Source organism: Numida meleagris, chromosome 4 (assembly GCF_002078875.1).
Source record: "Numida meleagris isolate 19003 breed g44 Domestic line chromosome 4, NumMel1.0, whole genome shotgun sequence".
Lineage (NCBI taxonomy): Eukaryota > Metazoa > Chordata > Aves > Galliformes > Numididae > Numida > Numida meleagris.
Genome location: NC_034412.1, coordinates 23,888,362 through 23,905,911, shown reverse-complemented (window position 1 = coordinate 23,905,911; position 17,550 = coordinate 23,888,362). Strand labels below are relative to the sequence as shown.

General features: G+C 41.9%; 1 protein-coding gene across 3 annotated transcripts in view; it reads right to left on the bottom strand.

Annotated features, from left to right (window-relative positions):
• The window catches only part of PPP2R3A (protein phosphatase 2 regulatory subunit B''alpha), a 50,993-nt gene that overhangs the window by 23,873 nt on the left and 9,570 nt on the right, over window positions 1-17,550 (bottom strand). For 2 of the 3 annotated variants that reach the window (XR_002437958.1, XM_021394532.1), the window contains exons 2-4: window positions 13,645-16,103; window positions 1,788-2,045; window positions 71-174 (exon numbers count right to left, since the gene is read on the bottom strand). Coding sequence is in view for 2 of the 3 variants with exons in the window: in XM_021394532.1 (XP_021250207.1) it covers window positions 71-174; window positions 1,788-2,045; window positions 13,645-15,636 (2,354 nt within the window). In the remaining variant the exon portion in view is untranslated. Of the gene's footprint in view, window positions 1-70; window positions 175-1,787; window positions 2,046-7,787; window positions 8,100-13,644; window positions 16,104-17,550 lie in introns of those variants that run through there. The other variant, XM_021394533.1, reaches the window with a different exon arrangement.

Here is a 17,550-nt window from a genome sequence, read left to right as displayed (position 1 = left end):
TAGAAGAAAAAGTCTTCTATGGCAAATCTACCTTTTTCTAGAAAGAGAATTTTGCATTTTCTGTACTCACTTTCTCCACAAAGACACAAATGAGTGCACAGACACACATCCTGTCCTTTGTCCTCCTGATGCACTGAACATAGGTGCTTTCCAATAGAGTGGGCAGCCACATATCTGCAACGAAACACAAACACACCTGAGGACAGAATAACCCATTCTCTATAAGCTAACTTCTCATTAACAGTAAGGGAACTTCCATTCTAGTTACAGACCACAGAATGGTTTGGGTTAGAACGGGCCTCAGCGATTGTTTAATTCACACATCCCTGCCATGGGCAGGAACAACTCAGACAATTAGCAATTAAATGTCTGAAAGTGAAAGTGCAGAGCATTCAGCATTCTACCCTGAGCAGCCCATTCCCAACACTGCTAGATAAAAATATATATATATATGAAAGCACAAATGGAAAGAAGCCAATTCCAAGAGAACTTTCTGAATGCAATGTTCTAATTAACCACAGCATTAGCATTTCTACCTGGGTAACTTTCAGAATGGTAATAAACATACATTTTAGGATTAAGCCATTCTTCTGTTAGGTGACTGTATTTCCACAGCTGCTTTACTATTCCAAGGAAAAAACATTTATTTTCTGCAGTTTTCTTTGTGTAGCTGGCTCTCCTGCATTCCCTTTAAAGCCTCCAAACTAATACCATTCCCAATAATCCCACAGAACAGCAGCGAGCTGTAGAACAACTGAACAGCCTAGAGCACATCCACTTAGAGATGGTTGCAGAGACCAGACAGAAAGGCAGAGGAATCTTCTACACAACTCTTCTGCTTTTCCCAGACTGAATGTGACAAGCCACACAGTTAACAGTCTTGTCATAAAATCAGTTTCAAAACTTATTTTGGTCAAGCTAAGAAATTTTGTTTATGTTTTCAGAAATGACTTACAAGTGTACCATTCTAAAAACAAACCTAAGCTTTCCTCTTAGAAAACAAGTGCTCCTCTTGGACAGAACATCACTGCTCAATCTACAGCGCCACAGTTACACTCACGCACAGGACAAGCTGAACATATGAGGTGCATCTGACAACTGCCAGTCTAATGCTAATCTGCATTACTAAAAACCATGATGGAAGAAGAGGAAAATAGAACAGCCCATCTGCATCGTGCTCCCACACAAGTGTTGTGTTTTGTTCTCTGAAGCCAACAAATCATTAAAAGACTGTAACAACTCCAAGTCTGCTGACATTGTGGATATTTAACATATGTATCTCGGTGGAGTAGGGCTGACAAAGCATTTCCCTCTTTTGCTGTGCCCAAGGTGGCATAAGTTGGAAATTCCTTTCTCAAGCAATGCTGTTGCAGTGTACAAAGATCATTTCTAGATCAGTGGGACAGCTAGCCACAGAGAAGGTAACCAGCACTATCTGAAGCCACATAGCAGTAATGTGAAGTGCCTATCTTGCAAATGTAACAATGGAGAAAAAGAAAAACAAATGCATTTTTTATTTGCTAAAAAACCTGCAAGAACCATTTTTCAAATCAGAGTAAGATGGAGCATACATATCAGTCATGACAAACAGCAATCTTTTCCCACAGACACTTTAACTGAGCTCATTTTTAATTATTTTCTTAATCTAAAAGGAAAAAAAAAATACAGAGCAAAAGAATTTTGGTCTGTTTTTCACTAAAACAATGGGGAAAAAAAAGGTATTTTATTAGGCTGAAACTAAAGCTTTCTCCCTCTCCAAGAAGTAAAGAAATCTAGAGCGCGGTTACCTTTGCAATTTTTCCCATTTCACAGATGTTGGCTTTCTCATCTTCAAACTCTGTGAAGGCTTCTTCAATCCTGGCAATGATCTCTTCATGATTAGTGCAGACATTCGGAAGTCCTTTAGGGAAGTAGAAACGTGGAATGTTTATGGACAAAGGGGTACTGCTGGTGGCTTTATTCACAGGCAGAGCACAAGGGCTAACCACTGAGTTCAAAGGGACTGGGGATGACGTTCCAGGTTTCTTCTCTTGTTTACTTTGAACCTGAAAATACAATAAATAATTTTTTTAAAAAACAGCATGAAATACTGAGGAGAAGATAGTTTCTGTTCATGTGTGACTAAGAAAATTTTTAAACCATCAAATTAATAGCAGAAGGATAAAAATATTTTTCTAAAAAACAAATTTAAGGATCATTGCAATGTCAAACATTGGTCAAATATACGTCACATCTAAGGCAACTTCTACATAGTTTCTGTGCATTTTGTTTGTAGCTGAGGATTATAATACACTGTTTAATCACAGGAGAATATACCCTGCAATTCAGCAGTACCACAGAACAAGGGCAATGCTTGCTGTTTCTTCTTATGCTTCTCACTGCGTTGCCATTCTGCCCCAGTCATTTCAGTATAAGCAGCAGAACTCAGATGCTGGAATCTCCAGGGATAAAAAAAAAAACTTCCTTGCACCCCCATGAACACATGCTCTCTTGGGAAAAGGCAATAGGACTGCCTATTGCACAACGGTTCAAATGAAAGAGCTATTATTAATGTAACAACATATGTGATAAGAGGCTAATAAGGAAATAGTCAAGTAAATACAGCTGCAACTTTCAATTTATTTACTCTAAATAGTTCAAAACAAAATGGTTTTAGGAGATAGTTTCCAAGACCAAGTTTACTAACTACCAAAGAATGTCTATGATGAACCGACTAAATTCCTTGCCTTACTATTTCCCAGAAACTTGGAGCTTTCCCTTAACACACACTGAATAACTCAACTGCCATGGGTTTGCATTCAGGGAGCTGAAGAATAAGAATTGTAAAAGCTTCCTTGAGCCACTTGCTCTGTAGTTTTTTAAATCACTTCATAATCTCTTCCTCAGAGATCTGGAAAACCAGAGATGGAGAGATTTTCTTCCTCTTCACTCCTCTGTTTCTTTTTAAATGGGAAGGACCTCTTCCTTCTTCCAAACATCCCATTTCAGGAGCTGGAACACATGTGCTTCTACACGTATGCCAGCCCAAGCATACTTCTGTATTGCAACTCCTCTACAGCTCTACGTGCTCTGCATTCACCTGGAGTTTGAGGGTCCTGAAGTCCTCCCCTCCTCCCTTTACAAGAGGTCTCCAACTACTTGGGAAGCTGGTTTCTAAATCAAGCTAGTGATTTGGCCAGCAGAAAGGCACAGGCACACCGCTGTTTCTGTTTGTGCACCCTGTCGCCACCCCGTCTGCACTGTCCAGATAGGAGAGGCTTCCGGCCACGACCCAACTCTCGGCTGTTTCACAGTCCGGATTTCAGCAGAGGGAAAAGCCATGCTGCTCTCTAACAGTGCCGTATTCATACACAACAAAGCTGGAGCAGACATCAGGGTGCCATCTCCAGTCACTCAACTCCTATAATAGGACTTAACACAGGTTTGTCTTGAAGACCCACTTCTCAGAAACAGGTTTATTGCTCATTAATCTCTGATACAAACGTGCACTCCTAGCTGCCAGGACTTTGAAGAAATAGAAGAAATGACTTAAATTTAGCAAAAATGTCCACATATCAAAGAAACAGTGTCCTTTCGAAAGACTCTTCACTTTAACAATATGTCCTCATTCCCTTACAGTACAAGTGAATAATAAAATACAATTTTCTTCTCGGTAGGCAAATCCCCCGAGCACGCCACTGTAACAGCACTGTGCCTTTTTCCTCCTCTCCTACGTAGCACACATCCCATACCACACAGTGCAGGATGGTAGCTGAACATCCCTTAACACAGCCCGTTCTCTTTGCCCTGACCCCCACTTTCTGGAAGCAGAGCAACTCATTTTCTTTATGTACCATCAAAGTCAGTAAGCTTTGGCACCAGCTCACATAAGGCACAAACCAGGCCCCCATGATCTACACTAACTTTCTGATGTACAACCACAACGCAACATAGAGGCTAGATAGGTCCATAGATCTACAGGGCACACACAGGGAATGCTCCTAAGCCTCAAAGTAGGGAATCCGTTCAGACATAGGTTTGCAGCTGATCTTCCCAGAATGACTGAATCAGTAACTCCTGCTCAGCCCAAGGCAAACAAGGTGGACACTGAGCTCACTAATTGCTTCTTTCCAGAATATTCTACTGCAGGAATAGAAAGAACAGTTTTGAACTGTCTTCTTCTCATATAAGGAATGAGCTGTCTGCAATGAGGAAAACAAGTAGTAACTAGCTCCTGAGAATAATCTTGCATATTTTTTTTCTGCTAAAAAGAAAAAAACAACAAAAACAACACTGTGTGAAAACGCTTCTGGGATGGGTATATCCAGATGTCAACTGCTATGGACACAGCAGGGAGTCAATGACAAATATTTGTGAATGGCTCACAAAAAAAATAAAGGAAGCAATAAGAGAGGAGTTTTGTGGCACGCCCTTGGTAGGAAGCAGTTCCTTACTGCAAGAAGTTAACCCAATATTCTGTTTGATTAGTGGAACATTTCTTCCAGGTTTGGAAGATCCTTACTACCAATAGCTAATTGTCTTTTTTTTAATAAAGAAAAGGTACATCAAAAAAACGTGTTCTAGTACTGCTTTGTAGGGCGTTTTATATTACCTTAACTAAAATCTGTCTATCTACTGTATCATCTTTTTCCAATCATACTATTTATTTATGGACAGGCTAAAATAGTGAGATCTGCACTAAAAATAAAGCAGACAGAAAAGCAGCCGCACTGTAGCTATGCAAACAAAGCAGAAAAACTCCCCCATCATGGCCTGTCTCTCAGGCAGCAGACAACTCCAGAGAGAAAGCAGTATCACATTAAGTGCTGTAATATTTTCTGTTCTTTCCTCCTGGTCTTTAGTCTCCACCAGGGTCTTAGAGTTTACTGGTTATTTGTTTTCTTCCAAATGAGATTCTCTAATCCTTTTTCTACGGTACAGTGACTCAGCCTAGTTTCTTGCAGTCCACAATGCTGACTTAATGTCTCCTTTCCTTTTTACTGTTCCTGTCTTACTGAAGTCTGATGATAACTGGACACAGGCCATCCTCAGAGATAATCAGTTCTCCAGAGTTGATTTGTATTAACAGCCCGAGACTTTCCCTTCTTTTCCTGAACTCCTTTCCCATAATTATATCTCTCTGCTGCCTCTTTCCAATCTCAAAGGAGATGAAAAACACCAAAGGTTCACGTGTGACTGCCAGCAGCACAGAGAAGCCACGGTAAACTGCATTTCTGGATAGATTTTTTTTCTACTATAAAATGTAAACTCACCAGCAGAAGCAGAGTCCCATTGCAGCAAAACAAATGAAAACAAACTATGTAACACAGAACCATAAAAAACGTAGGTGGGAAGGGACACAAGGGCAACTCTAAGCCTAGATCAAGTTCCTAATGGCCTTATCCAGCTGAGTTTTGAAAATACAGATCTCACGCCTCCGCTGCTAGATGTGCCTACAGATATTACACTGCTCTTCCTGTGACTGATACACTTCAGCCCACAGACCAAGAGCCTTCTGAAAGCTCCATGGAAGATACAAAGCCACCAAAGAGCACTTGCACTCAAAGGAACAGGGGTATAACCCCTTCTGCAGCTCTCCTCTGTCCCAGTCTGTAGATGACACTTACCTAGGGGGAAGGTCGGCATGGTAGAAGGCAGAACCTCAGGCACAAGAGACCTCAGCAAACCTCCAACTGCTTCCAGGAGAAGTGCCAAGCTCTGCAGCTGGGCACTGCAACCCCCAGCCCCAGCTGGGAATCCCCTGGCTGAGCAACAGTCCTGCTGAAAAGGACGTGGGGTGCACCAGGCTGAGCAAAAGCCTGCAGCATGGCCTGACTGCAAATAAAAGCAAATGGTGTACAAGGCTGCGATAGGAGCGATACATGGTGCACAAAAAGTAATGGCCATAAACTGCAATTTATGAGTGAGTGGTGGACAGTAGGAATCCAAAGTTAAGTGAAAATAATATAGCTAGGAAGAGGCCCATTGAAAGGGGTGGGGGGAATCCCTATGCCTGAGGAGTTTCCAAGACTCATAAAAAGCCTGTGCTGATGTGATCTAGTGTCAGTGATAGTCTTTCTATCCTCCTACATGCAAGATGCTGGATTAGAGACCTCCAGAGGTCTCCTCCTACCATCGCTGCTATGGAAGGCTCTCTGATCCTCCCATAAAAAATGCATTCCCCTCCCCAACCTTCCTTGCTAACATCTACACATGGCCATCTGTCACTCATCTCCACTCCCTACTGCTGCCTTTTCACCTTTCCTCCTGCAAGCACTTTTTCCTGTACTTAGCAAATCCAATTACCCTTACTCTCAGGTCATCTCACACACCCAGTCTAACACAAGGTATAGCTCGGCAAGGCACAAAAATTAACATTCACTGCTGCCAAGAAGGAGAATTCCTGTCTCTGTCCTCCACTCCTAAACAGATGTTGTTGCTTCCTACCAAGCTTGCCAGACCCCTCTACGAATTGATTTAACCTGCTTGGAAAGGCAGAAAACAGACTTGCTCTACTGCTGGATGATATCCTAGTATGCCGGTGAGTTAAATCAGCTAACAGAAAGGCCACGGCGAGACTGGTGACACAGTGAGAAGGAAGCAAAAGGGAGCAAATACTTCAAAGAGAGAGAAGAGGAAGCCCATCTCCTTCCAGCTGCAGCTGCCCACTCCATCAGCTCACCTGCCTTGGATCTGCAGCCTCAAAGCAGTTAGCCTCACTGCACTCAGCCCAGACAGGACTCACCTACGAAAGGCTCACCAACTTTTCCACTTGGTCTGCTAGGAGATCTGATCTCTCCCTGAAAACCACATCCTTAGGTGGTCGGATAAGCACAACTAAGCCAATGCTGGAGAGTGAACACTCTTAGCTGCGCTGCATGGTTCTCATTAGTCTTATAAATTGCTCACGGTCCCCGCCCAAGCCATTACTACACATCATTACTTCATACAATTCTCCCCTAGGGAGCAAAAAAACATGTTCCAGAGATTAACCTTATACACGCGCTTTAACCTGTCACCAGAAATCATGGAAAAAAAAAATGTGCCTCATGCTACATTATACTCTAGAACTATTTTAATAGCTGTTTATTAGGAAACAGCTGCACCACTGATAATTTCAACTTTTTAAACATCGTTACCGGGTCACTATTTTAATAGAGATGAAGCCCTGGATGGGCAGATTCCAGCATACCTCACCACAAATGTGAGGTGGCTACACACCGACGTGATGTCATAGCAAAAATTGCTCCAATCTTTTCTGGCTGCCCCAGAAAGTGAGTATAGAAGATGGGATTTACCAAGCAACATATCTTTAGTGCAATTTTCATTTCTGTGGCTACATCTTCTTCAGCCACAGCCCACAGAGACTAGGAAAGAGCCCAGTGAAGCACTTCATGATGGTAAAATCTTCACCAAAATCAAGTAGCAACACAAACCTCAGTAGCAGAGAGAGCAGCCCTCTCAATAGAGCAGAAAGCTGTGGCCGCTCCACATACAACACCACACTCAGAGCAATCACACAAATACGGCTTTTCTTACCAAAAAATAGCAGAAAAGATTGAATACACTTCCACTATTTCTCCCTATTAAATCACTGCCCTCTCTGTTATTTTTTTTCCCCTTGTTTACAAAGACATTTTAACTCCACACTGTAAGCTTGGAAGGTTTATTTTTAAACCTGCTGGTATCTAGCTACAAATATCTTTCTGCAAATAGACACGCCTAGAGGGGACACAGCTTGATTCTCTAATCCAATAAAAAAAATACAAAGCAACAGAAAAAGTCAAAGAAACGCCAAGCGTTCAAACCTGGGCCTGCTGGAATGACTTCAGCCTCTTCTTGAATCGGGATGGGAGAACAAAGTCACAGCCCTTCGCAAGGAACGCTAGCTCCCCTCCCAAGTCTGGGTCCCTCCGCAGGGAACTCTCCTTGATCATCATCCTGGTCAGCTCCTAAGCAGATGTTGCGCTCTCCAGAAGAAGCACAGGGACTCAGTAGGAGACCACGTCAAAACCAGTAGGTTGCTTTCTTGGCTTTGATTTTTACAGGCAAAAAATAGCAAATGGCTTCACGTAGAAGCATACCACGTCTTCAGTCTCTTCACAAGATGAGCATCTAAAGATTGGGTCTCACTACGGAAACCAGGCCTCCCTTTTTTAACTGATATTCAAAGTATCTTTCAGTACCGCCAGGATCTTCTGCCTTCTTGTAATACTTTAATTGAGAAACATGATCTATAACAGAATCTATTTCCCTGCTGGCTACATGACAGACAATCTGTCCTTGGCTTGTAATAGGCCAGGGGTAATATGGGAAAGGAAGCACCCACCACCACTACCAAGAGTGCTAAAATTAGACAGGCTGCAGAAGTGGCTAAATATACCATCTTCCCCAATAGTTCTTACTTTATGTGCTTCAGTGCTGAAACCTGAGGTGCAAACTTGCATCAGTCAGACTCAGCTAGAGTCAAACCACATGCTCTCAGCCAAGACCAGCACACACACAATGTTAGTAGTTTGAGGTGATGAAGCAGGACACCCGCATTAGTTCCACTCTAGACCAAAGGCTGCAATTTTCAGGAAACATCAATTTTTCCTTCTTGCTTGGAAAAAGCAAATCATCTACTTTCTTTACCATCAAACAAGCACACAGGGATGATCTTGGGTAATAAGCTCAGGCATGTTAAAGTAGTTCTGAATAAAACTGTGGAGTCTGGAGTTGGACTCTATGATCCTTAGAGGTCCCTTCCAACTTGAGATACTCTATGATTCTATGGAAATTATTTTATAAAGACACCAAAAAGTACCATGTTTTTTATTCACTTTTCCCACAGCTCTCACAAGGCAAAGGCTGCTCCCCAAGCCAGATGCGAAGCAGTTCTCAGTAGATGGTCTAATCTTTTTCTATATAACTCTGAGCAAGCTCATTCGAAGTGTGTTCTCCCTCTCCTACCACAACAACAGTGCTGAAAAAAGGCTGAATAAATGTCCAGTTCCTCCTACAACACGATGAGCAAACACATAGTCCCATAATCTGCTTCTCATATTTGACTTGAAAAGTTCTAGATACTTTGTCAGTTTACTTTCTGAGCAAAGTACTGGAGAACATCATCTAACTTCTCCCCAGCCATCCTGCTTTTAATAAAATATTATATTTGAAATGGAAAGGTGTCCCTGAGCCTCGCTATTAGAAAGCTTTTAATGGACCACGCATGGTTCTGATGTTCCGCACCTCCTGCAGAAGGCCCAAGATTAATTCATAAACTTAAAAGGCTGTGGCTGGACTACAGATAGACACAGAAGCAACCTGTCCAAAAGGAGGATCTCAGGTGAGAGATGTATTTAAAGAAGTACACATTGCCTTCATTAGCCATCAGAACATGGAAAGAATCCCACCTGTGCCTAAAGCTGGAGGCTCGGTTCTAAAAAACTTGGATGATTCAATCATCACAGGATTTAGCTGTAGCACAAAGTCTGGCTGCAAAACCTCAGTGCATTCCATATAGCTGAAAAGGGCACCAGCTCCAAATGCCTTCAAAACAGATTAAACTTCTCAAGCAACAGCGTAACTTTGTATTGGTTTTAGAGTCAACAAGGCTGAACAATTCAACATGTATCAGTTAGGCTTTGCACTGACTACCTTCAGATGTCTGTTCTAAGACAAACCAACTTAATGCAAGAAGAATCCGAATCTGCTGTGAGTACAAAATTAGCCCACCTGCCAGGAACGTCTCCTTCAGTGTTTGGTATTAGCTCTTTAAATTCTCTAATCTCATCCAATTTTATTGTCATTTTTCATTTACTATTTCCATTTATTTCAATTACTATTATTAAACAATCAAAGTGTCCTTTCTTACCATTTGGGATTAGAAAGCATGAATAATTGATGTTTGAAAAGAGTGCAGATAACTTAAGCGACATCGCAACATCTGATCAAAACAATTTGTAATATATGTAGAGGAAATCTGATTCCAGAACGTTTTCCATTATATAACAAATGCAGTTTGAGAAAATGTGATTATTTAAAGTCAAAGTTAAAGTCATTGTGATGTTATAAAGACTGTTACAGTTAATTGCCCTACACTAGATCCTTCAGAAGTAAATAATCACATTAGCAGAACAAAGCACACAGAATTATAAATGAAGGAGCACCTTCGTGAAGAGGCAGAAGTACAAAGTTGCCAGGTCAGAACAACCCTCAGGACACTGCTTATGCACACAACAGATATTTTCATACATAAATGCAAGGTTCTTAGCAGACAATATTTTTGAACAGAGCAAGACAGGGATGCTTCTAAGTCTCAGCAGCACCCACATCATCAGTAATTCAGGAAAACTAGGAGTGCACAGATGCTACCTGGAGCCAGCCCAGAGCACATACCCAGCAGCAGGGAATGGCTCTGGATACCTGACTCTGGGCTCTACCATTTGAGGTAAAGTGTGGTTTGCCGCGGTGGTCTGAGAACATTTATCAGCCCTGTAAGCTGCAAACCTTCTTCAAGATCTAGTCCCTGTCCAGAGATACCTGTACTACCCACTGGATTTCAATGTGACTAATTCCAGTTACTGATTTAGCAGAAAACAAGCCCGAAATACCAGGCTTGTATATAAGCCTGTGAGTGAAAGGGTGAGTAAAAAGGAAGTTCAAAGTCATGCAATGTGGAAGTGGAGGAATGAGGAAGAGAAACAGGGAGCAGGACCACTCTTTCTAGCTCCCTGCACAATGAGTAGGCTTTTGATATGAGGTACTCAGTGAAGGCAGGATGTAAAGAGGCAGCCACTTCTGGCATCAAACTCCTGTCCTGGTTTCTGCTCTCAAGATTATTCACAAACTTCACCCAGCAGCTCTTAAAACAGAATGCATAAGCAGGACTTGGAGCAGAGCCCCGTACTTCTCAAACTTGATTCTGAAAGCAGAATGAGCATGTAGGGTTCTTAAAGACTTTCTTGGGTACTTTCACTTGAGTACTAAGCACTTCGCAAGCATTCAATAACCAAATTTAAATACTTCATCAAATTATCCATCCTGCACAGGTTGCAGGTCAAGGGCACAGAGAGATTAAGGTCAAAAACACCTACCCCTGACTTTTCCAAGAACTTTGTAGAAGACATTTTAATCAAAAGGCAGAACCCTTTACCTTCCTCCCTGAAAAAAACCATCAGTCATCACATCTGCAGATCAGATCAGATAATTCCGACAGCCCACTTTTTACTTCTTCCCTACTCCCTGTTCCTAGTTCTCCCTTACACCTGTCAGTCCAGCCAAGCTCTACTCCTTACTGCTCTCCTACCTACAGGCAAAAAATACAGCTACTTCGTTTGTCGCTAGTCTTTCTCAAAGCAAACATTTGGGGGTTTTTGCTAGCTTCTAGCTAGTCGGACAGCTGAATTATTTTTACTGAACCATGAATTTAAAAAAACATTTATAAAAAGGATCAGTTTAACACAGACACACAGAACAGGAAATTTTAAACTACATCGTTAGTCCAGAGATAAGCAGCGGAAAACTGGATCTCTGCATGGGAAATGTTGAACAACCTGAAAGCATGCAAAGCTTCCTGGACTGCCTATGAGAAGCATGATGTGCTCATTATGCGCTCTGAAAAATTGATGGACTTCTTGAGTATTCATTTCCTAGTTTATAAATATTTTGGTTTTGAAATTGAGGAGGCAACTAATTCTATTGTTCTGTGTGGATTATCATAATTGGCTCTTAGGATAAAGGGAAAAATCTGCTGCTGATGTAAGTTAGCACAGATTTCCACACAGATAGGGCAGTCTGAGCCAGCAGACAGCCTGGTCTGAAGGCACTTCACCTTTCCTTCCTCATTGCTCAAGGGATACTAGAACTGCCACAAGCATCTGAAATGAAAATTGCACTGCATTTTCATCAGTGTTAAATCTAGTAGGTTTTTTGTTTGTTCACTTTTGTATATATGCTGCACAAGTATTTGATAATAATTTACGAGCCCTAAGAAAATACAACAAATAATGCAGAAATTCACAGAAATTCTCCAACCAGATTCAGAGTTAACCAGGGAGACTCACGTATGCTACACCGATAGGTGTGGTGATGGGAGCAAAACATTCTCTGTAACTACCACCAAACCTCAGAGCAAGCGATGGCTGGTTTGACCAGCAGTTCAGGTGACTTCTGTCCATTCTGCTAAGGGCTAACCCTCTCTGAAGTGCACCAGCTGCACTGTGCAGCACAGGCCCCTCCAGGTCTCCTCTGCTTTCCCAAGACATTTATTTTCTTCTGCGAGTTTTGGTCCTAAACACGTGCACAAAGAAAAGGCTGAGCTGCAGTAAGCAAGAGGAGCTCCTGCAATACTGGTACATGTTGTATATCTGTGAAGGCAGGCTAGGAGCAAACTAGCACACAAACTACGTGGATAATGAGGGAAACAAACCAGTAGAGAACTAGGCTGATAAGCTGTTTGACAGCTTAAGAGTATCTAAGTTCCCAGGTATTGTAGAAAAACAGCCACAAAATGCAGTGTCACACTTGACCAATTTTTGTATGAAATACACAAGTTAAAAAAAAATCTTCTAAATATATAAGGCAACAATAGCTATTAAAAGATTGCTTCAGAGCTTTTAAAGCTGCTTAGTTCAACTCTTCGAGGAAGAACACCTTTTGGCTTGCTGAAGATATCCAACAAGTTCATTCATGCTTGCCATTTTCCATAAGCAAAGATGCACAGAGAAAAATCAGAAACACAGGGAGAGCACCTAGTCTTAAAAATAAGAAAAAAAATCTCAATCATTTCAAGTAGGAAGAGAAATTCTTTTCTCCTCTCCATCCCACCCCTTTCAGAACCGCACCAAATACCTGTGTTTTCAGGCAATCAGATCATTTTGAAGACATGCAAATCATGCTCCAGCTGGAAAGAGCTGCGAGAGTTCACTGATAATCTAGACACTTTCTCAAGTACGTAAATGGAAAATGGGTTTTGGGAAGTGAAACCCTCCATACTTTCTGTGTGTGGGACCTTGTTACTGCATTGCTTTGGAAGTGTGGCACTTGTTTTCAAACGGAACGTATGAGGGGCTGGAAGCTTTGGCTTCCCTCTAAAGCAGGCTTCCATCAAGACCCTTCTCCTGGGGAAACCTGCTTCTCGTTTGAGAGATGTGCAGCGAGGATTCCATAACAACTCTGTGCACTGAGGACATGGGAAGGGAAATAAATAATAAATCTTCTTAGATTTCATTGTTGTGCCACAGAGGATCTTTCTTTAGGAACCAGTGATAAGCAGTACAAAGCAAGCTGTCAGTCTCAGATGGGAAAGGGCAAGGTGGAGCACCCAGTTCTCACTGAACTACTGAGAGCCAATCCAGTGCGTGCTCCCAGCAATAAAGCAGTAAACTGAAACACTGTCTCACCCCTCCCATTATACAGGACCCACTTAAACTACAAGCAAACTCCGCCTACAGGAACACCAGCAGGAAAAGGACAAGGTGAAAGGGGAAACTGCGTATCAGCACCCATCTGGTTTGCTCAGTTTGTTTCCTTTTTTTTGTTTTTGCATTAATACTACTGCCAGGTTGAGCACATTATTCCACATTACAGCACTGAAAAAAAAATCGCTTAGCACTTGTAACATTTTTTCCACATTTTCCCCGCGTTTGTTTCGTTATCCAGTCAAAGGATTCATCCTCTTACCTTAATTACTTCTGGTGCCTGCTGAATCAAAGCTGGAACAGAGTCTCTAGAGGCAGCCCCAGCGTAGCTTTTTTGCCCTGAAAGGAGGGACTGTGAAGGAGTCGATAATGTTTCCTGAAGAATTTGCATCACTTCTTTCTCCTTTGACAAGCTTCCTTTGCCTTTCTGGAATTCCACTAGTTCCTGCGCAAAGTCCTCAATGCTTTCCAGGATACGCAGTAAAAGGGCTCTGTCATCTTCTTCCATTTTATGACCATTGGTTTCCATGATTTTTGACAAAGGGGAAGTGGGGTCAATGGGTTTACTTTTGGGTTCAAGAGCCACAGGTAGTACCGGCCTACCCTGCCAGCCAAACACCTGCAAACGGGCAGGTTCGCACTCCTTTAGAGGGGGCTCCCGAAAAGTACTCTCCATTTTCTGTGAGAAGTGCTCCAAGTCCAGCAGCAGTTTATCTATTTCATCCTTGTCTATCTTGCACATCTGTTCTCCTTTGGAGACACCAGGTTGAGAACCACGCAATACAGAATCTGAAACTGGTTTTAAAAGATTACTTTTCTCAGAAGCACAGAAAAGTTCACCTCCTACCATGGTAGGTTCTGCTTTAACATCAGCAATTACATCTGAAGAACCAGACAGCTGGCAACTATGCTCTAAACTCTCCCAGTCCCCTTTCTCCTTTGCCTTCTTTATTTTCTCTAACACTCTTTCTCCATCTGACTCTTCCTCAATGTACAGAACCTCAGTGGAAGATGTGCAGTCAGATGGGCTTGTGGCTGGTAACTGAGGTAGAACACAAGCATCTTTCACAGCTCTCACATTGTTCTCCTGTGAGATGCTGCAAGGGGAGTTTGAGGTAAAGCTCACAGTGCTTGTTTGGATGGACTGAGAGGTGCCTGTCATCTCACACTGGTCACCTGGTAGTCTGACAGGAACTGCATTTGAGGATGGAAGCTGAATAATATCTTCATACCTAGGTGGCTGCTCATCTCCAAATATTGGGGAAAAGGGAGTCTCCTGCAAGCCATGAAAACAGTTCACTAATTCTCCAAGATCACTGGCCTCCTTGTGCCCAGGTGGCTTGAGCTCAAAGGGTAGCTTTTTCAGGTACAAAGAAAATCTTCTCATCAGATTCACGTATATCATTTCTGAACTAGCCAGAGGATCACTGCTATTCCCTCCACTAACACTGTCTGCCGATTTCTTTTTGATGCAGTGCTTTATTATGTCAGTGCACTTTTTCAGATCCTCTGAGCACTTGAGCAAGATGTCTAAGCACACTTTAATATCTCCACCAGAAGAGCCATCCAGCTTGTGCTTCTCCAAAATTTGGGTAATGAAGTTTTCTTCAGAGAAGGAATGAGGAGAGAAGGGAACCACGGGATTCATACTGACTTCTGGAGCATCATTGCTCTCCTGCCATTTCTCCACAGGTGAGGGACTCTGCAAAAAGCCATACGGAGGAGAGTTCTCATCATTGCTGAAGTGCCCATAAATCATGTCAAAATCAAATGATCGTCTGCTGAACGATTCTGACCGAACTTTCCTCCCCTTTCTGTAGGCCACGTGATTGGAAGAGCTTTTGAGCTTCTCAAATGAGAATTCCTTTATTTTACCACTGGCGAGATTTATTGCCTCACCAGTAATGTCTTTTAAACTGCTGGAAGCTTGCACTGAAGAGCCCTTTTTGATTCTTGGGTTATTAAGGAGTATTTGCTGATAGTCCTCATTTCCAGGCAAGGCAAGCCCATTTTCAGAAACAGGAATTTTGTGGTCATCTTGGACACTGAGTTCTGCACACACACTGTGGTGGGCAACTATACATGCAACTCCTTGCTTGAACACCTGACAAGCCCCTGTGCAGTAATGCACTGTGTGCTGGAAGTGCTGCTCTATCACCACGCTGCTGTAGCAGTTCACAGTTGTGACCATAACCCTGTAGGTTGCTGCCATAGCACGGATCCCACTTGGAAGTGAGGCTTCAAAATTCACCATTAATTTAGCAGGAAAAAGTAAACTCCTTTGACTTTTCACAGCCACACCTGACTGAATAGAAATATTCAAACATCAGTTGAAAACATTCAAGCTACATGAGAAACTACTGTCTTGGAAAGTCCTAGTGAAATCTGGAGTGGTATCAGCAGTAGAGTTACAACAATTAGTGCAACCTGCATATGGTTTGACTTAAGGCAACTTGATTTCTGTACTCCACACAGGCAGCTCTGCTGATCAGAGATGCAGCCTGAGCTGCTTCATTTCTAACAGTCCAGGTAGTTTCTCCAAAAGGAGTCATAAAATGCAGGTGGCTCTTGGGCAGAGCTGACAAGACCACAATTTTTGTTTGATCTTTCTCTCTTTTTGGGTTGATCAGTAAAAGATAGACAATAATCAAGTGGTATGTACAGATAAGAAATCCACAGCATGCTTGTGTGATCCCCTCCTCACATTGTTAATAGAGGTCCCTGCAAGAGAAAGAGAAACAAGAGTCATTACAACTGACATGTAATACACAGCCTTGTCTGACATCAAACAAATGGCATCAGACCTTACCAACCAGCATTCAGGCTTGTACGGAGTGAGAGCAGGCTGATATGTTTCCTTCACTCAGATCTACCATATAAGAACACTGCTAAGGAGCTAGCCTATATTTATACACAGGCTGTGTGTTGCCATTTTAACAGCTCTATTTTAACCACTCATTGATTTCTTTTTTCCAGACTACTCTTCCCCCCCGTCCGCCCCCTCTTTCCTATTCTGAGGAAAACATTACCTTTAATTCTAATGGAACACAACATTTTGATCATGTTGCAAATTTCTGGCTTTTCATTTTCAAGACCCTCTAACACAGGGAAAAGAGCAGTTGAGAAAAGCACTTTCAGGATTTCCGAACTCTCCGGATTATAAAGCACTGCAAACAGCCTGGAGCAAAGCAGATGAATTACTCTAAAAATGCATGGCCTTTTACAAAGGCTACTTCCATTAGCCTTTCACCATGGTCTCTGGGACTATGGCAAAACATTTTAAGGCAGAAGAACAGTTTTTTTTACTCTCCTATAACCCATATATAGCATAATAGACTTTTTAATATGTCTGCTGGTGTAGACACCAAGAGTAGAAAATAACATTTGTATAGAGGTTAAGTCTGTGAAAACTGGAATTGAGAATTTTACACTTAGTGTAAGCATTTATGGTTGCATTTCCTATCATAATGGTTAAAATTGTACAGGAAAAAAAAGCTGTATAACTTTGTTACTAACCAGATTCAAGGCTCTTAAATTTTAGATAACTATCTTCCATGAATACTTCAATTATCAAATTAAACCAGCCCAGTGATATTTTGAGCATCCTCTACTCTGAGAAATACATGTCATGAAACACAATTAAACCACAGCTAAGTTACACTGCATTGTGGGTTTCCTTTGTTGTTTTCAAAGGTAAATATCTCTCACCATGTGAAAGGCCAGACCTGCATCTGATGAAAGGAGTGCCCTCTGAGCACGTTACAGTCCACTTATATATGCTCATAAACCTGTATAGATGTATCATATAAAGGGATTACCTATGGGTCTGGTGCTATTGTAATCAAGGGCTGAGGATGGCATAAAACTGCTGAACACTGACATTTTATACATTCCAAATCCTTCATTTAAAGTTGAGAAGAACTGATTTTAAGATCATCTGAAAATTATCTTTTATCTTAAAAATATCTTTTATTTTAAGATTATCTTATCAAATCTGCTCATTACAATTAAGTAGAATTGCACACAGAAACCTTTCTGATTTGTTCCATGGATTATATAAAACATTGCAATGATTGCATTCAAGATGAAGTAGCAACTGCTCCAACTACCACGCCGGTGTCTGTAACAGGCTGCCACCTGCCTATCAAGCACCACAGGCCAATCCGTC